This window comes from Oncorhynchus tshawytscha, linkage group LG16 (genome assembly GCF_018296145.1).
Source record: "Oncorhynchus tshawytscha isolate Ot180627B linkage group LG16, Otsh_v2.0, whole genome shotgun sequence".
NCBI classification, from domain to species: domain Eukaryota; kingdom Metazoa; phylum Chordata; class Actinopteri; order Salmoniformes; family Salmonidae; genus Oncorhynchus; species Oncorhynchus tshawytscha.
The window spans coordinates 34,159,305-34,180,963 of record NC_056444.1 but is presented as its reverse complement, the minus strand read 5'-3'; the positions used below and the strand labels follow the sequence as shown (position 1 = coordinate 34,180,963).

Below are 21,659 nucleotides of genomic sequence, written 5' to 3'. Positions count from 1 at the left end.
GGATTATCTTGACAAAGGAGAAAGGCTCACTAATAGGGATGTAAACAAATTTCTGTTCAACATTTTAGAGAAATAAGCTTTTTTTGCATATGGAACATTTCTGGGATCTTTTATTTAATCTAATGAAACATGGGGCCAACAATTTACATGTCGCATCTATATTTTTGTTCAGTATATATTTGCTGACACGCTCAGTCAAATAGCTACCGAGCTATGTAAACGATGCCGATATACGGAGACTCCTGCATTGTTGGTCACAAAGCAGTACTTATTTAAATTAGCAAAGAGAATCAAATGAAACGTCACAAAAGGTCACAAAATGCCCTTAATTATCCCACCTCCTGAATCACAGTATTTGACATGAGGGAGGGGACTTGTAACTTTATGATAAACTTTATAAATGTAAAAGAAAGTCATATTTCAGATGTTTGACTTCTGAGCAAAGTCAAAAAACATGGATCACAAAAGATATATTATTCTTCTGTTGGGCAAGTAGTAGTAGACTATCTTTACTGGAAACATATTTTACTTATTAACAGCTTGAGACTCCTGAATGGGAATAACCAATTGGACATTTCAAACGATGATAGTATCATACAGTACCAGTCAAAAGTTTGCACCCACCTACTCATTCAAGGGTTTTTCTTTATTTGTACTATTTTCTACATTGTAAAATTATAGCGAAGACATCAAAACTAGGTATGAAAGGACACATTTGGAATCATGTAGTAACCAAAAAGTGTTAAACAAATCTATTAATATATATATATTTTTTAAATATATGTATTATATATTTTTTATATATATTATATTTGGACATCTTCAAAGTACCCACCCTTTGCCTTTATGACAGCTTTGCATACTCTTGACATCCACTCTACCAGCTTCATGAGGAATGCTTTTCCAACAGTCTTGAAGGAGTTCCCACATATGCTGAGCACTTGTTGGATGCTTTTCCTTCACTCTTTGGTCCAATTCATCCCAAACCATCTCACATGGGTTGAGGTCTGATGATTGTGGAGGCCAGGTCATCTGATGCAGCACTCCATCACTCTCCTTCTTGGTCAAATAGCCACAAATGACAGTTCCACTAAGCGCAAACCAGATGGCGTGTCGCTGCAGAATGCTGTGGTAGCCATGCTAGTTAATTGTGCCTTGAACTCTAAATAAATCACTGACAGTGTCACCATCAAAGCACCCCCACCTCATCACAACTTCTCCTCCATGCTTCACAGTGGGAACCACACATGCGGAGATCATCTGTTCACCTACTCTGCGTCTCACAATGACACAACGGTTGGAACCAGAAATCTTAAATTTGGACTCATCAGACCAAAGGACAGACTTCCACCGGTCTGATGTCCATTTCTCTGTGTTTCTTGGCCCAAGCAAGTCTCTTATTATTATTGGTGTTCTACAATAGTAGTTTCTTTGCAACAATTCAACAATGAAGGCCTGATTCACACCGTCTCTTCTGAACAGTTGATATTGAGATGTGTCTGCCACTTGAACTCTGAAGCATTTATTTGGGCTGCATTCTGAGGTGCAACTCTAATTAACTTATCATTTGCAGCAGAGGTAACTCTGTGTCTTAACTTTCCTGTGGCGGTCCTCATGAGAGCTACAGTAGTTTCATCATAGTGCTTGATGTTTTTTGCGACTGCACTTGAAGAAATGTTAAAGGTTATTGAAATTTTCAGCATTGACTGACCTTCATGTCTTAAAGTAATGATGGACTGTCGTTTCTCTTTGCTTATTTCAGCTGTTCTTGCTATAATATGGACTTGGTCTTTTACCAAATAAGGCTATCTTCTGTGTACCACCCATACCTTGGGCTCCTGAGTGGCGCAGTGGTCTAAGACACTGCATCTCAGTGCTGGAGATGTCCCTACGGACCCTGGTTCAATTCCAGGCTGTTTCACAACCGGCTGTCATTGGGAGTTGCATAGGGCGGCGCACAATTGGTCTGAGGTAGGCTGTAATTGTAGATAAAAATGTGTTCTTAAATTACTTGCCTAGATAAATAAAGCAACAACAACAAAACACTTGTCACAACACAACTGATTGGCTCAAATGCATTAGGAAAGAAATTCCACAAATTAGCTTTTAACAAGGCACACCTGTTAATTGAAATGCATTCCAGGTGACTACCTCCTGAAGCTGGTTGAGAGAATGCCAAGCGTGCTGTCATCAAGGCAAAGGGTGGCACTTTGAAGAATCTCAAATATTGTCGCGAGCTAACCTTAGATATCTCTGTTTTTCTATATATTTTGGTTAGGTCAGGGTGCGACTATGGTGGGTACTCTAGTTTTTGTTTGTCTAGGGTTTTGTATGTCTAGGGTTTTTTGTATGTTTATGTTGGCCTGATATGGTTCCCAATCAGAGACAGCTGTTTATCATTTTCTCTGATTGGGGATCATATTTAGGTAGCCATTTTCCTCATTTGTGTTGTGGAATCTTGTATATGTTTACTTGCCTTAGTGCACATCAGTAGCGTCACGTTTCGTTTGTTGTTTTGTTAGGTGAGTTTCAGTTTATAAAAATTATGAGGAACTCTACTCACGCTGCGCCTTGGTCTCAATATCACGACGAACATGACAAATATAAAATAGATTTTGATTTGTTTAACGCATTTTTGGTTACTACATGATTCCATATGTGTTATTTCATCATTTGATGTCTACCCTATTATTCTACAATGTAGAAAAGGAAAAATAAAGAAAACCCCTTGAATGAGTAGGCGTACTGTATGTCTTACTTTGAAGGTTTGAGAATTAACCTCTCTGTGCACCGAACCCATTAGCGGGATTAAAGTCGACAACATACGGTGATCGCTACATAAATAGTCATATTAAACATTCATGAAAATACAAGTGTCTCACATGTTTCGAAAGCCTAGAATCTTGCTAATCCAACTGTGTTTTCAGATTTAAAAAAGGATTTACTGTGAAAGAATACGATGCGATTATCCGAGGACAGTGCCCAATAAAAAAAACTATTTCAACCAGCACAGGCGTAACAAAATCACAAGTTGCAATAAAATAAATTGTTTACCTTTGACTATCTTCCTCTGTTTGCAATCCCAATGCTCATTGTTACACAATGAATGGTGTTTTGTTTGATAAAATCTATTTTTATATCTTAACACAAAACATTTTGTGAACTGCTTGTGTTGTGAATTCCTTCTCATTCAATTTTCAACGACACATTCGATGTAAATACACACACTAAACGTGACTTTATCCAGTCATGTTTGGTTTCATTGCAATCAACTGGTTGTTTGTAACACAACCAAACGTGATGGGTCATTTCGCGAGACGTATTGACTGAAAGAAACCGATTTGAAGACAACAAGTAATGAAGTCATTGTGCACCAATGATATGACCGCTGTTTCGTTGATTGACTGTATTTTAACCCAATGACCACTGATCGTCTTGAAATCTAGCTTGGTCGATAGCCAATGAGCTGAGGTCATCGGCAGTATGTAATGGTTATGTGTTGGAAGACCAACCCATGTAGTAAACTCCGGCGTAAAGTGGGTCATTTGCCATTGAAGATTCATAAAGGAGCCACGCATCCTGGAAGGAGCCACGCATGTTACGCACAGCACTATTTTGGTAAAGTGCATCTTCAGCTGTTTATAAATCAATCAGTATGGCGACTAAGTCAGGGAAAGCTAAATCTAAGTCTAGATATACAGATGTACACATAGTTTTAGAAGAAATTGATCTGGAAAGTGAGACAGAGATTGTTGGAGGACGATTCATTTAGCTAGCATAGCTTTGATTCCCAAATGGAGGAATATTTTTTCAACGGAGAGGACCTCGTTTTGGACTGGTAAGTTCTTCTCATGCTAATTACTTTGTTTGTAACTAATAATATAAAATATTATTTGTGATTTAAAAAAAATGTAGTAGCAATGTATAAAAGTGTAATGAAATGTGTAAAGTACACGTTGGCTATACATTGTGGGAGGGAGTATGTTTGTATGTATGTGTATGACCCATAGCCTATGTTTGTATGTATGTGTATGACCAATAGCCTATGTTAGTGTGTGTATATATACATATTGTGGATTAGAGGGAGCATGGCCGAGATGCGTGTCTGCCGCTCCACCTTACCCAGATGAAATAGCCTATTTGAGGCTGTTGAGGGGAGGGCAGGCCCACAACAATGGCCAAAGTGAAATGGAGACAGTAGATACAGCTGGTCTGTTGTAATATAATAAAGACAGTAGATCTAGCTGGTCTGTCATAATATACTAGAGACAATAGATCTAGCCAAATGTCATAATATAAAATAGACAGTAGATCTAGCTGGTCTTTAATAATAGAAATGAGACAGTAGATCTAGCAGGTCTATAATAATATATTCAACCTTATGTTCCCTGTGCTCTATATATATCTGTTTATTATACCTGTTGATACAGGGCTCATATGTGAAACTATTTTAACTGAACATTTTCTTTCACAGTGACACTGACTCCAAATGGGATCCCCCAGTGCCAAGGTGTCCATCCCCCACTGAAGCTGGTTCATCTTGCCGAACACCTGTAGTCTCAGCGCTACTGGGGCATGGACTGCAAAAAATGTACCCATTCCAACTGCAATAAAGGACTACAACAAGTGCATGGGAGGTGTGGACCTGTCAGATGCACTGATAGGCTATTACAATGTTCTCCAAAAGACGATGAAATATTACAAGACCTTCTTCTATCATTTCATCGACATTGCTGTGGTGAATGCATTCATCCTACACAAGGAAATGGCTAAGAGCTGTGGAAAGCCCCCCATCTCACAGCTAGCCTTCAGAGAGCTGCTCATCAAGGAGCTTGCTGGCTACAGCACCACTGCACCACGTTCTGGCCCCTCTACCTCTGTCCCTTCTGCTCCTGCCACAACTGGTGTTCATCTGCCCAAATTTATTTCTGCAGGCATGGATGTGTCTCAGGGCCAAAAGGGCACAGCATGGAGGCATTGCTGTGTTCTTTGCAAAATGAAGTCCCCCATTACCTGCACCACATGCTTGTTGACCCTCTGCTTTACAGCAGAAAGAGACTGCTATGGCACCTGGCATCAGCAGCACAATATTGTGTAGAGGACTGAGGGTCTTCCAAATATTGAAAGTGTTATTTTGTAAATGTATATCTTTTTTTCTGCATTTTTTGGGGTGGTGTGTTAGAATACCATTTTGATATTTTGTATATAGTTATTCCCTTCAAAATGTACAATGTCACCAATTTCGGTACATTTGGGCTACTTGTGTGGGACACCTGGGTGACATCATGATGAATGTCATGTAGCACACTCATTTTGGAAGTTATCTTTTCTGAAACTTTGCAAAAGTACTGTTGCCCTCTTATGTTTTTCACGGAAATTGTCCCCATCATCCTATCTGAATGTTTGTTTTGTCATGTTCATTTTAAAGATGATGATACAACAATAAAAAGAAAAAACATATGTTTTTTTCATTGTATTATCTAAACCATATCTATTGTGTTATATTCTCCTACATTCAATTCACATATACACAAACTTCAGAGTGTTTTCTTTCAAATGAAACCAAGAATATGCATATCCTTGGTTCTGGGCCTGAGCTACAGGCAGTTAGATTTGGGTATGTTTTTAGGAGGAACTTAAAAAAAGTAGGAGGGTAGCTGTAAGAGGTTTAAAAAAATCCCAAAGGTAACCATTCTCTGTGCCCTTGTCACGAGAATTATGTTCTCAATGTTCATAACCCAATTCAATTACACTACTCGGTCTGCAACCCAGAATTTGTAAGATACTGGTTGAATAAAACAGACGGAGGCCCAGCTAAATAGTCAAAATATTTATTCACGAGAGCGCTAGTTCATTGTACAAAACCATTCATTTTATACTAGCTCCTTACGCACATACTTTTACACACAAACAGCAGACATCATATGCACATACATACACACGAACAGTAGGTATCCTACGCACATACTGTATCAATACCCAGCCGACAAAGATTAGGGACCGTGAGAAGCACTCCCTGTCCTCCCTCAAGATTAGGGAGTACTCACTGCCCTCTCCCAAATCTCTCAGAGGCCTCTAGCAAGGTCGGCACTGAATTTTGCTCAGACAGTCTGTGTTTAAGATACTAAAATTATATATTGTAAAGATTTATAATTTTACTGACTAAAACTACACACATTATTAATAATAATTTTATGATCCTAATCAATTTCATACAATTATATGGTTTCAGGGTGGAATATTAATAATAATAATAATAATTCCATCAACAATCCACCCTTAATGACTAAATAATATACACTGATACCTCAAATACTATATGGAAACAAGAATATATGGTATACAAGAATAATTCAAACCAATACATGTATGTACAGCTGATATTCAGCAATGACTGTTATATGCCTATATCCAATTATAACGCTTCCTGTTAGGATTTTTAACACAATCTTCATTAAAAAACAGTCTTAAACATTAAAACAGTCTCTTCTAACATTGGCTCCTCGTAGTTAAAAGAAACGGAGCCATCTCCTAGGCCTGGATGCCTGTATTCGTCATCCCCCTGGCCGGAGCTCGGAATCGGTCCTTACCTCACCATCTGTTGCGTCATTGACCTCTCCAGAGTCCTGGAAATCAAACCCCTCACACAGGGGAACAAACAACATCCAAACAGAACCAAAACACTCATACAGGTGAAAGTTGCCCACAACACAGTGATTTTGACATTTTTCCATTTCCCAAACATACTGTCAAACCAATTTGTTAGAGAATTATCCACCCCTGAGTTTTCCGCTAAATCATGAGCTAATGTGGTTAAAACAGCCAGGGCCTTGGTCACTGATTCTTCTGGAGCTGTGTTATTACAATACAGCAATGGCAATGTTATTAAAAAATAAATGTACAGCAATGAACCCCAAGCATTCTATATTACCCCAACCTTTTCTGCCAATTAACATATCGAGAGTCAGTCTATTTTACCAGGTCATGAGGGAGGTGGCGGATAATTGGTCAGAGAAACCCTTTACTGCATCCCCAGTATCATTCACAAATCTCTGGTGATTATAAAAGATGTCATTAATCCAATCCACATTTTTATTTATTGTCAACCACGAAAATAACGTAGTGGTAAAGTCTTCACCTATTGGATTCATAGCTTTGAATTAATCTGAAACTTCCCTGAGGATGCCAATAGCATTGAGACAAAGCTACTCCCATCCTTGTCAAAACTCCTCCTGTGCCTACTTTAGCCTCCTATAACTGGCCTCTGATAACTTAATCTACCCATGGTGTCAGATTTCAAAAATGCTTTACAGCTAAAGCACAACATATGATTATGTTATGTCATAGCCAAGTCAAAAAATACACAGCCATTTTTCCAGTCAAAGATAAGTGTCACAAAAAGTAGAAATATAGATTAAATGAATCACAAACCTTTGATGATCTTGATGATGACACTCATAGGACATCATGTTACACAATACATGTATGTTTTGTTCGATAATGTGCATATTTCTATTCAAAAATCTTAGTTTACATTGGCGCGTTACGTGCAATAATGTTTTGATTCCAAAACATCCGGTGATTTTGCAGAAATACTCATAATAAACATTGACAAAAGATACAAGTGTTATTCACAGAATTATAGATAGACTTCTCCTTAATGCAACCGCTGTGTCAAGTTTAAAGAAAACTGATGATTTTCATCGGAAGGCACTCCCAGGAATCCCAGTTCGACAATAAATGACTGATTTGTTCCATAAAGTTCCATCCATGTCCAAATAGCCACTTGTTGTTAGTGTGTTCAGCCCAGTAATCCATCTTCATGAGGCGCAGGCACTTCATCCAGACAAAAACTTGAAAAGATCCGTTATAGTCCCTGGCAAACAAATCAATCTTTAGGATGTTTTTAACATAAACATCAATAATGTTCCAACCGAAGAATTCCTTTGTCTTCAGAAAAGCACTGGAATGAGAAGTAACTCTGTCGGGAGCGCGCGTCATGAGACCGAGGCTCTCTAACAGACCACTGACTCAAAGAGGTCTCATGAGCCCCTCCTTTATAGTAGAATCCTGAAACCAGTTTATAAAGACGATTGACATTTAGTGGAAGCCCTAGGAAGTGCAACCTCATCCATATCTCAATGTGTATTCGGTAGGCCAAGCTTTGAAAAACTACAAACCTCAGATGTCCCACTTCCTGGTTGGATTTTTCTCAGGTTTTCACCTGTCTTATGAGTTCTGTTATACTCACAGACATCATTCAAACAGTTTTAGAAACTTCAGAGTGTTTTCTATCCAATACCAATAATAATATGCATATATTAGCATCTGGGACAGAGTAGGAGGCACTTCACTCTGGGCACGCTATTCATCCAAAAGTGAAAATGCTGCCTCCTATCCCAAAAAGGTAAACTTCTCTAGAGTAGGGGGTAGCATTCGAAATTTTGGATGAAAAGCATGCCCAAATTAAACGGCCTGCTACTTGGGCCCAGAAGCTGTGATATGCATATATTATATAGATTTCGATAGAAAACTCCCTGAAGTTTCCAAAACTGTTAAAATAGTGTCTGTGAGTATAACAGAACTGATTTGGCAGGCAAAACCCTGAGAAAAGTCCATTCAGGAAGTCAATTTTTTGTTGGTTTTGTAGTTTTCTATTCAATGCCATTACAGTATCCATTGACTTAGGACTCAAATTGTTTCAGGCTTGTATTCTGATAAATGAGGGAGTAAGACCAGTCTGAATGAGTGGACCCTGACGTGTCACAGAGCTTTTTCATGCGCAATCCCGAGAGAGTGCCTTTCTTCTTTACCTTTTATATTGACGACGTTATTGTCTGGTTGAAATATTCTAGATTATTTTGGCTAAAATCAACCTGAGAATTTAATATTAACATCGTTTGACATGTTTCTATGAACTTTACGGACACAATTTGGATTTTTTTGACTGCGTTTGAGCCTGTGGATTAGTGAAGAAAACGGGCAAACAAAACAGAGGTTTTGGGATGTAAAGAGAACAAAAATAACATTTATTGAGTAAATTAATGTCTTCTGAGTGCAACCATATGAAGATCATCAAAGGTAAGGGATTAATTGTATCTCTACTTCTGAGTTGTGTAACTCTTCTGCTTGGCTGGTTACTGTTTGTAATGATTTGTCTGCTGGGCTATGTTCTCAAATAATCGTAGGGTATGCTTTTGCCGTAAAGCATTTTTTAAATCTGACACTGTGGTTGGATTCACAAGAAATTAATCTTTAAACCTATGAAAAATATGTTTTGTTTTCTGAATTGTTATATTGAGTATTTCTGTATTTGAATCTGGCGCTCTGCAATCTCACTGGATGTTGGCCAGGTGGGACGCTAACGTCCCACATACCCTAGAGAGGTTAACAAGACGTTTATCTTTCATTTGCTGTATTGGACTTGTTAATGTGTGAAAGTTACATATTTCCCCAAAAACTATTTTTGAGTTCCGCTACCCCTGCGCTAGAAAGGTTAACTCCAACTGGTTGGACCAATAACCCAGGAGCGCAAGTGCCTAACCACCACCTTTTGGTGGTTTCTATCGTATGCGTCCTTTGCTGGTACGAGCCCACCCTACATCAGATAAAGCTGTTGTGAGGTTAAGAATTGTCTCCTGTACTTCCAAACCTAAATGAGTCACATTAACGATTACCTTTCAGCCATTAACCTCTTTCAGCTAGGGGGCACTATTTTTATGTTTGGAAAAATAACGTTCCCAATGTAAACGGCCTATTTCTCATGCCCATATGCTAGAATAATCATATAATTGACAGATTAGGATAGAAAACACTCTAAAGTTTTCAAAACTGTCAAAATATTGTATGTGAGTATAACAGAACTGATGTCTCACTTGGCCAATTGCCAGGAAAAATGCAGAGTGCCAAATTTAAAAAATGCTATAAAATTCAAACTTTCATTAAATCAACCATGTACGATACCAAATTAAAGCTAAACTCGTTGTGAATCCAGCCAACATGTCAGATTTCAAAAAGGCTTAGTAGTAGTAAAGCCTAAGAAGCTATTATCTGATGATAGCACAACAGTAAACAATGAGACAATAGCATATTTCAACCCTGCAGGCACCACACAAAACGCAGAAATAAAATATAAATCATGCCTTACCTTTGACGAGCTTCTTTTGTTGGCACTCTTATATATCCGAAAAGCATCACAAATGGTCCTTTTGTTCGATTAATTCCATCGATATATATATCCAAAATGTCCATTCATTTGGCGCATTTGATCCAGAAAAAAACAGCTTCCAATTTGCGCAACGTCACTACAAAATATCTCAAAAGTTACCTGTAAACTTTGCCAAAACATTTCAAACTACTTTTGTAATACAACTTATTATTTTTAAACGTTAAAGTGAACCTAGGTGGGTTGGCCGAGTACATCAATCTGGCAAACCCAATCTCTCTAGAGTTATTGCTTTCCTAGGGAATTGTTTAATGTTTACCTTAAATCCTACATCTTGATCTTCTTTGACTCCTTATTCTGTAGTTTATCTTTTACTTTGTATCAATGACAATGATATAATCAGTACTGGCAGGTGATGGATCTGGAAGTATCAGAAAGGTTACCAAGACTATGATGCAGCTCAGAGCCCCTACTCTTCCCGAAAACCGCCAACCCTCTCCTGCCCTTAGTCGGTCTGCTAGGTACCACCCCATACTCACACTTCTAGGAGCACACACAGTGATGAACGGTCGGGATAGGAAATGTTCGATAAGGAGGTAACCCCTGGACCCTGTTGGTATTTGGTTCTTCTCCTAACTCTGTGTGGGATCAGCAGTGTCAGCAGTGTTTATATGTGTACATACCTTCTTGCAGTGGGTAACGTGGACCCAAGTGACTCTCTCAGCTATTTTAATGACAAAGGCAGTGGTTTTAACAGAACCTGGTATGGGCCTTCCCAATGGGGCTGCTTCCAGTATATTCTCCTCATGGACTGGATTCACCCCCCCCCATCTCCTGGTTGGATTGAGTGAATCACCTTCTCCTGTAAATCACCTGTAGGACACAAAATCTTGGACATACGGATTTGGTTAACAAACAGTCTTCTCATGTGTTCGGCTAGTATATATTCTATGTCTACCTGTTCTGGTCCCTAATGCTGGCCTTCTATTTGTTCTACCTGATTAGCTAAACTGTCATCCATTATTTAAATTCATTATCCAAATGGCCCTCCAATGAGGCTGATCAGACCACAAAGGAAAGCCATGATAGAGGTCAAAAGTCATACCACCCTTTTACAGTCGTGTTTCATACTACAGTGCCTTGCGAAAGTATTCGGCCCCCTTGAACTTTGCGACCTTTTGCCACATTTCAGGCTTCAAACATAAAGATATAAAACTGTATTTTTTTGTGAAGAATCAACAACAAGTGGGACACAATCATGAAGTGGAACGACATTTATTGGATATTTCAAACTTTTTTAACAAATCAAAAACTGAAAAATTGGGCGTGCAAAATTATTCAGCCCCTTTACTTTCAGTGCAGCAAACTCTCTCCAGAAGTTCAGTGAGGATCTCTGAATGATCCAATGTTGACCTAAATGACTAATGATGATAAATACAGTCCACCTGTGTGTAATCAAGTCTCCGTATAAATGCACCTGCACTGTGATAGTCTCAGAGGTCCGTTAAAAGCGCAGAGAGCATCATGAAGAACAAGGAACACACCAGGCAGGTCCGAGATACTGTTGTGAAGAGGTTTAAAGCTGGATTTGGATACAAAAAGATTTCCCAAGCTTTAAACATCCCAAGGAGCACTGTGCAAGCGATAATATTGAAATGGAAGGAGTATCAGACCACTGCAAATCTACCAAGACCTGGCCGTCCCTCTAAACTTTCAGCTCATACAAGGAGAAGACTGATCAGAGATGCAGCCAAGAGGCCCATGATCACTCTGGATGAACTGCAGAGATCTACAGCTGAGGTGGGAGACTCTGTCCATAGGACAACCATCAGTCGTATATTGCACAAATCTGGCCTTTATGGAAGAGTGGCAAGAAGAAAGCCATTTCTTAAAGATATCCATAAAAAGTGTTGTTTAAAGTTTGCCACAAGCCACCTGGGAGGCACACCAAACATGTGGAAGAAGGTGCTCTGGTCAGATGAAACCAAAATGGAACTTTTTGGCAACAATGCAAAACGTTATGTTTGGCGTAAAAGCAACACAGCTCATCACCCTGAACACACCATCCCCACTGTCAAACATGGTGGTGGCAGCATCATGGTTTGGGCCTGCTTTTCTTCAGCAGGGATAGGGAAGATGGTTAAAATTGATGGGAAGATGGATGGAGCCAAATACAGGACCATTCTGGAAGAAAACCTGATGGAGTCTGCAAAAGACCTGAGACTGGGACGGAGATTTGTCTCCCAACCAGACAATGATCCAAAACATAAAGCAAAATCTACAATGGAATGGTTCAAAAATAAACATATCCAGGTGTTAGAATGGCCAAGTCAAAGTCCAGACCTGAATCCAATCGAGAATCTGTGGAAAGAACTGAATACTGCTGTTCACAAATGCTCTCCATCCAACCTCACTGAGCTCGAGCTGTTTTGCAAGGAGGAATGGGAAAAAATGTCAGTCTCTCGATGTGCAAAACTGATAGAGACATACCCCAAGCGACTTACAGCTGTAATCGCAGCAAAAGGTGGCGCTACAAAGTATTAACTTAAGGGGGCTGAATAATTTTGCAAGCCCAATTTTTCAGTTTTTGATTTGTTAAAAAAGTTTGTAATATCCAATAAATGTCGTTCCACTACATGATTGTGTCCCACTTGTTGTTGATTCTTCACAAAAAAATAAAGTTTTATATCTTTATGTTTGAAGCCTGAAATGTGGCAAAAGGTCGCAGAGTTCAAGGGGGCCGAATACTTTCGCAAGGCACTGTATATTATACAAATTAAAGAAAGACCATCAAACATTTTCTACATGTTGTATCCTAGGTTCCCAGAACATTATCAAAAGAATTCACGTGTTTAATTAAAACTTCTAATATTCCATATGTTTGCGCACCCCTTGAAGATATCGTATCTAGGAAACATGGAAATCTCCTCAAACCCAAAGGCATAAAACAAACAAAATATTTCCAGGCCTTTTCAATTTGGTAGGAACATGCCTCTATCTCACTCGCTCCCTTCAAGATTACAGCCCCCAGAAAACATCCGAAAGAAAGACAATGAAGCTCTCCTTTTCACAGAAAAAACACTTGGTCAGCATTCATTACACTACCCCGATTCAGAAACCCAAACGCTTACTACAAACAAAACCTAATAATAATGATAATTCCATTGTACTCCCTCCAATCATTAGTTTTAAATTTCCTCAATGATTCATTATACTTAATTGAACGTGCGCTACCCGTGGTTACAATGCCGTACTTTAAATCTATGAAATTCCCCTACTATTTGACTAGTTTAGCCCAAGCTTGCTTTGCAACATTAAATCCCATTCAGTATGTCTGCAAACAGTCTCTGAAAATGCTTAATAGGAAACCCTGCCATTAGACACACACAACTATGATTAATGTGCACTGTCCCTTTAAAATAAAATTAACTCAACCTGCAATCCACTTTGCTGAGTTGACATTGCTCCACGTAATGGAAACAGATTATAATGTTAGAATACATTAACTTCCTGTTCAAATTCACTGGTGTTACCTAAACAATCTATAACTTTCCCTTCTCTTTCGGCTTCACCCTTATGAATTGTCCCAGACTTAAAAGCAATATGCAAATCGCCAAAATGTATAACCTACATCAGTCAATCCATAAGAATAAAAACACCATTCGATGGGCACAACTCTACCACAATTGTCTCTCCTCTATTATTTAGAATTCCTTAGATTTAGGTAACTGTCTCTTCTATGATTCAGTAATTTCAATATGACTCCTTTCTCAATACGTTATTCCAGTAGATCAGTTAGGCAAGACAACGTATTACATCAAACTAGCCTCGATGTTATTTAGAATGAATTAGTCTTTCAATTTAACCTAAACCAGCTATTAAAACGTTCAGTTTATATCTTAAACAAACACTAACAACCGTATCTCTCCCGGCCAAACATATCAATATTTGAATTACAATCAGAATGAATTTTAGTCTGTTGGTGCATAGGCTGAGATACGAACTCGATTCTCCCGCGTGTAGGCAAGAATTCAACCCCTGGACCACCAACACTATTGAAATGATGGAGACGCAATTAACCCAATTATTATAATTGTCTGTAGTCGTAAACTCCGGCACGTACTACCGAGACAATTCCCAGAAAATAGAAAAAAGGTCCAAGCGTTTCCCCAGCGAGGATTCTCCTTACTCTCTCTCTCTCGTTCTCCCTGCCTCTTTCTTTTTCCTTGTATGTCCCCTTATCTTCTCTTTTCCTTTCCTCTCTTGACCCATGTCACTCTCTCTATCTCCTACTCAGCATTTAGGAACAATTACTATTATGACTTTTGATAAATTATTAGGTCTCACACGCACATAATTTTTTCCCCTGCTGATATACTTCTGGTAACTTTCTCTCACCCTTTCTCTACGCTTGCCTTCTTACCTTCTTTTCTGGGATTCAGACAGCCAGGTAGTTAACCCTCAACCTGCTGTTTCCCTTGACTATCTACACACGTCTTATGTATCTACTTTATCATTAAATCACATTTTTCTACATCTAGACGTCTCTCAAATTCATACTTCTTTCTTCATTTTGGGCATTAGATTTACCTCTTATCTCCGGTTAATTCCGGGACCTCCTTTGAGGATTTACTACCCATCGTTAGTAAAACCTTGTAGTTCCTATGCTTATTCTCAAAATCTATGTGTATGTATTTCTATGATCTATGTATGTGCTATTTTCCCTTTATCTTATTCTCAAAATCTATGTGTATGTATTTCTAATTCTGATTAAATTACTCCTATGTGTCTCACTGATGTGTATGTCACTACTCCCTATGTGTGGGCTCACAGTTACTATGCTTATTTTGCTATCTCTTAACCTATGTGTGCTTTTCCTTTCTTGAAACTGTATCTATAGAGGTGCCGATCGGACACTAGGTCTCACCCGTATACAACCTATAAGCTATTTTCCAGGGGTCGTAAATCCCTACTCAGCAGCCTATTTTTCTGTTGTTACTTGTTATTTTGATGTTAATATCTCGTAACTCACTCCGCTAAATTAGGCTTCCCTTCTTCGTTGGATAATCAGACCTAGATGTGCGAAGACCTGACTCTCCCCTTCCTGCTAATATCCCCTAGATTAATTACATTTAGATCTCAATATTCTCTAGTTTATATTGGTACTGCAGATACCCGGTGTCATTACGGACCCCCTTCTACTGCTGCCTAGGTGGCTCTACACCCAATTCCTATCTTCCATTTGCATAGAATACTTTGTTCCCTTTAAAACCTTTCTCTACACAAAATTCTAAAGATAGGTCACCGGGTTAGAATGCCTTGTGGGAATTTTAAAATCAACACCTAAACTACACAAAAACAATAAAAAATGTCTGAATGTAGCCCGAGCATCAATTCCCCAGAATTCGTGAATAAAGATTTACTGACCTTCGTCTCGTAGCCTGGGAAAAGCAATGTAGGTTGGATCTCGTCACCACCTCTGTCGTGTACCAGTTCACCACTGGCCTGAAATAAACCCTGAATTCAGAGGTCAGGTCTTTGTCTTACGGATCCTGGATCCGCCCGTGCACGGTTTTCAGCAGTTTCTTGGGACGACAGAGGCAGGTATTGAGATCCGGCTCGAAGGACCAAATTGTCACGAGAATTATGTTCTCAATGTTCATAACCCAATTCAATTACACTACTCGGCCTGCAACCCAGAATTTGTAAGATACTGGTGGAATGAAACAGATGGAGGCCCAGCTAAATTGTCAAAATGTTTATTCATGAGAGCGCTTGTTCGTTGTACAAAACCATTCATTTTATACTAGCTCCTTACGCACATACTTTCACACACAAACAGTAGATATCATACGCACCTACATACACACGAACAGTAAGTATCATACTGTATCAATACCCAGCCGACAAAGATTAGGGACCGTGAGAAGCACACCCTGTCCTCCCTCAAGATTAGGGAGTACACACTGCCTTCAAGCCAAAATCTCTCAGAGGCCCCTAGCAAGGTCGGCACCGAATTCTGCTCAGACAGTCTGTGTTTAAGATACTAAAATTAAATATTGTACAGATATATAATTTTACTGACTAAAACTACATACATCATTAATAATAATGTAATGATCCTAATCAATGTCATACAATTATATGCTTTCAGGGTGTAATATTCTAGTCATTCATTTAAACATATAAATTCCATCAACAGTCCTGAAACTATTACTTCTTCGATTAAATATATGAAGTTACCCAACATCAAAGCAAATTCTGTATGAATTAAAGGCACTCATGAAGACACACATACTCATAAGTATCACATATCGATAAGAATGCTTGATTCTGATTTTTCTTTCATTATATTTTCAGGTACTTCTGTATATCAAGTTACTGCTTCGGACGCTGATGACCCAACGTATGGAAATAGTGCCCGAGTTGTCTACAGTATTCTCCAAGGACAGCCATATTTCTCTATTGATCCCAAAACTGGTAAGACACAATATTGTACACATTATCAACTTACTTTGACTGAATGCAGTGCTGGTTTGAATTAGTCATGAAATAGAATCAACATAAAATATTTATACATAGTATACTATCGTCGGATATGCAGTGATTTTTTGATTGATACTTCGGAATTATCTCCACGGAAATCTCTCCACAATGGTTCCGTGGGCAAATGACATACAGTGTACAGGTAATGACAGAAGCTATCTCTGAGATGTAAGCAAACTACAGCCATAGAGTACCACAGTATAAGTCATAACACTCATAAAGCATATAAGGAACTACAACTGCCATGATCATCTGGACGAGACTACCGAATTGAGGCAAAGGTAAGAATCTCTGATTTAACTCTCTAAATGTTTGCTAAATTTAGTAATAATTAAATTGGCTACATTTTTTTAAATTGACAGTTCTCTTGTACAAGTTTTAGATTGACACAATACCTGTTAGCAAAGGTGTCAGCTAGAGAATACGTGCAGGAGCTTACAGGGATTTGTAGTCGTGCATGATGTCTACTTTGATGCTAATTAGCATTTTTGATTCAGAGAGTAAATATAGCCGAATATATTAATAAAAGTCACCTTGTCCGAGAGAGATTTATATGATTATCAAAAAGTCACACCAGGGTAAGCTTACACGAAATCCAGTGGTGTAAAAAGTACATCAATTATAAGTCTAAAAGTATTTGGCTTTAAATATACTCAAGTAACAAAAGTAAAAGTTTAAATCATTTAAAATTCCTTACATTAAGCAACCCAGATGGCAGGATTTTTTTATTCATTTTTTTATTTACGGATAGCCAGGGGCACACTTCAACACTCAGACATAATTTAAAAATGAAGCATTTGTGTTTAGTGAGTCTGCCAGATCAGAGGCAGTAGGGATGAGCAGGGATGAAGTGAGTGAATGAATTAGAACATTTTCCTGTCCTGCTAAGCATTCAAAATGTAAGTACTTTTGGGTGTCAGGGAAAATGTAAGGAGTAAAAAATACACTATTTCCTTTGGGAATGTAGTGGAGCAAAAGTAAAAGTTGTCAAAAATATAAATAGTAAAGTAAGTACCGCAAAAACTACTTAAGTAGTACTTTAAAGTATTTTTTACTGAAGTACTTTACACCACTTCACGAAACACAGCACTTATTTTAAGTGTTTCTAAAATTCCATATGGGAAAAATGAATGGTTGAAAAAGGATTAGAACCATTTCCCTGTTTGACCGCTGGGTTTTATAGGTATTATGACACCTCCATTGTGGGGCTCTATACAACCTCCACATTCTTTATTACAGTGGTCACCAACAGGTCGATCATCCTAGTCGATCACCAAACATTTCTGTAGAAAAGCCAACGACAAAAGCATAAAGGCTTGAGCTCAGTTTTTTTGTGTTGTGCTGTTGGCGGTAGGTGCACTTGGTTCAGAAGCCCTGTGCACCAGGTAGACCATTTAATTTGTATGAAAATACAAACTTTGCCTACCCGGCAGAACAGGGGATCTTTGGCTAAATCGAGTGCTCCTACTGTGCTGTCCAATCGAATAGCCAATCGGATAGAGCACCAGCTGTTCCGGAAGACTATGTGACCACGATCCCCATAGCCGATGTGAGAAAGACCTTTAAACAGGTCAACATTCACAAGGCCGTGGGGCCAGATGGACTACCAGAGTGTGTAGTCAGAGCATGCATGGACCAATTGTCAAGTGTCTTCACTGACATTTTCAAGCTCTCTCTGACCGAGTCTGTGATACCCACATGTTTCAAGCAGACCACCATAGTTCCTGTGCCCTAGAATACGATGGTAACCTGCCTAAATGACTACCGCCCCGAAGCACGTCGGTAGCTATGAATTGCTTTGAAGGTCATGGCTCACATCAACACCATCATACCGGAAACCCTAGACCCACTCCAATTCGCATACCGCCCCAACAGATCCACAGATGACGCAATCTCAATTGCACTCCACACTGCCCTTTCCCAACTGGACAAAGGAACACCTAAGTGAGAATGCTGTTCATTGAATACACCTCAGCGTTCAACACCATAGTGCCCACAAAGCTCATCACTAAGCTAAGGACCCTAGTACTAAACACCTCCCTCTGAAACTGGATCCTGGACTTCCTGACGAGCCGCCCCCCCCCAGGTGGTAAAGTTAGGCAACAACACGTCTGCCACGCTGATCCTCACCACAGGGGCCCCTCAATGGTGCGTGCTTAGTCCCCTCCTGTACTCCCTGTTCACCCATGACTGCATTGCCAAGCATGACTCCAACACCATCATTAATTTTGTTAATGACAGAACAGTAGTACGCCTGATCACCGACAATGATGAGTCAGCCTATAGGGAGGAGGTCAGAGACCTGGCAGTGTGGTGCCAGGATAGGAACCTCTCCCTCATTTTGAGGGAGATGATCGTGGACTACAGGAAAAGGAGGGCTGAACAGGCCCCAATTAACATCGACTGGGCGTGTAGGGGAACGGGTGAAGAGTTTCAAGTTCCTTGGTGTCAACATTACCAACAAACTATCATTTTCCAAAAACACCAAGAAAGTCGTGAAGAGGGCACAACAAAACCTTTTCCCTCTCAGGAGACTGAAAAGATTTGGCATGGGTCCCCCGATCCTCAAAAAGTTCTACAGCTGGATCATCGAGAGCATCTTGACCGGTTGCATCACCGCCTGGCATGACAACTGCTCGTCATCTGACCGTAAGGCACTACAGAGGGTAGTGGGTACGGCACAATAAATCACTGGGGCCATGCTCCCTGCCATCCAGGACCTATATACTAGGCAATGCCAGAGGAAGGACCAACAATTGTCAAATACTCCAGTCGCCCAAGTCATAGACTGTCCTCCCTGCTACCGCACGCCAAACGGTACCAGAACGCCAAGTCTAGGTCCAAAGGCTCCTTAACAGCTTATACCCCCAAGCTTTTAGACTGCTGAACAATTAATCAAATGGCCACCCAGACTATATACATGGACCCCCCCCCCTTTGTTTTTAGACTGCAACTCACTGTTTATCATCTATGCATAGTCACCTTGCAGGGTGTAGGGGCGGCAGGGTAGCCTAGTGGTTAGAGTGTTGGACTAGTAACCGTGAAGGTTGCAAGTTCAAACCCCTGAGCTGACAAGGTACAAATCTGTTGTTCTGTCATTGAAAATAAGAATTTGTTCTTAACTGTCTTGCCTAGTTAAATAAAGGTAAAAAAATAAAAAATGACCCCGACTAACCTGTACCCCCACATATTGACTCAGTACCGGTATCACCTGTATAAAGCCTTTTAATAATTATGCTAAAATCAGTTTTCGCTTTGTCATTAAATGTGGAAAAAAGAAGGGGTCTGAATACTTTCTGAATGCACTGTCGATATTGGTGTAGTACTTGCGAGCCTCAGTGAAGCATATATTGAATATATTGAACATATATTGAAACTCTTCACCCGTTCCACTACACGCCCAGTCGATGTTATGTCATTTTATTGTTACTTTTTATTTATTTTTTTACATTAGTTTATTGAGTAAATATTTTCTTAACTCTATTTCTTCAACTGCGTTGTTGGTTGTGTGCTTGTAAGCAAGCATTTCACGGTAAGTTCTACACCTGTTGTATTCGGAACATGTGACAAATAAAATTTGATTTGAAATCCCTCGGTCTACCTACAGCTTCCACGTCCCCGGCCACAGCAAAGTTTGACGCAAGCCTATGTGAGAGCTCATAACTTTTACAACCATGACTAGAGAGAGACTGTCAAATAATACAGCAAAGAGCTGCTGTTTTTATGAGTGAGTTCATGTCTAAGTTTTATTCAACCTTACTAAACATAAAACTAGCAATTCTCTCTACTTCCACTCGCGCTACAGCTACAATGAATTAGCTAAGTGTATCGATAGCCCTGTGTTTTTATTATTATTATTTGCAGCTCGTCGTGTCTTTTAATATCGAGGAATATTTCACTTCCTCTGGTCATAGTAACAACATACATTTTTGCCTGAGGCAGATGCGGTGCGACTCGAGTTTGGCCATTAGGTGCAAGACTGTGTCCCTTCTCTCTGGTCAGTCTCACCGAAGGAATGTAAGTAGTAAGCAGGGACCGTGAGAGGCGAACCCTCTGCTGCTCTCTCCCTCCCCCCTTCCACTGAAGCTTAATACCGTGTTCAAACCAATTAGGAACTCGGAAATCTCTGACTTCCGATTTCAGTGCGTTCAAGACAATTCTGAAAAAAATTGATCCGGCTGGGGAAATTTGTTTTGAATGGTCATCCAACTCGAAAACATCTTTCTAAGGCTCCGACTTTCCGACCTGGTGTTCACTGACATAATTTTGTCTGTGTAGCCCAGTTGTCTTGAAACCCCATGACCATCAGACAAAGGTACCATCAGTCTAGTAAAATTAAAAAGCGAAGTATTTCAATATATGCTTCACTGAGGCTTGCAAGTACTACACCAATATCTACAGTGCATTCAGAAATTATTCAGACCCCTTCTTTTTTCCACATTTAATGACAAAGCAAAAACTGATTTTAGTATATTTATTAAAAATAAAAAACAGAAATACCTTATTTACATAAGTATTCAGACCATTTGCTCTGAGAGTCGAAATTGAGCTCAGGTGCATCCTGTTTCCATTGAACATCCTTAAGATTTTTCTACAACTTGGAGTCCATCTGTGGTTAATTCTATTGATTGGACATGATTGGGATAGGCACACATCTGTCTATATAAAGTTACCATAGTTGACAGTGCATGTCAGGGCAAAAACCAAGCTATGACGTTGAAAGAATTGTCCGTAGAAGTCCGAGACAGGATTGTCTCAAGGCACATATCTGGGGAAGTGTAACAAAACATGTCTGCAGCATTGAAGGTCCCCAAGAACACAGTGGCCTCCATCATTCTTAAATGGAAGAAGTTTGGAAACACCAAGACTCTTACTAGAGCTGGTCTTTTGGCCACACTGAGATATAGGGGGAGAAGGGCCTTGGTCAGCGAGGTGACCAAGAACCTGA

General features: G+C 39.5%; 1 protein-coding gene across 2 annotated transcripts in view; it reads left to right on the top strand.

Moving 5' to 3' along the window:
* LOC112215607 (cadherin-18) overlaps positions 1-21,659 on the top strand; it is a 374,693-nt gene that overhangs the window by 233,847 nt on the left and 119,187 nt on the right. For both annotated transcript variants that reach the window (XM_024374771.2, XM_024374770.1), the window contains one exon: positions 16,526-16,645. In XM_024374771.2, coding sequence (XP_024230539.1) covers positions 16,526-16,645 — 120 coding nt within the window. The remainder of the gene's footprint in view (positions 1-16,525; positions 16,646-21,659) is intronic.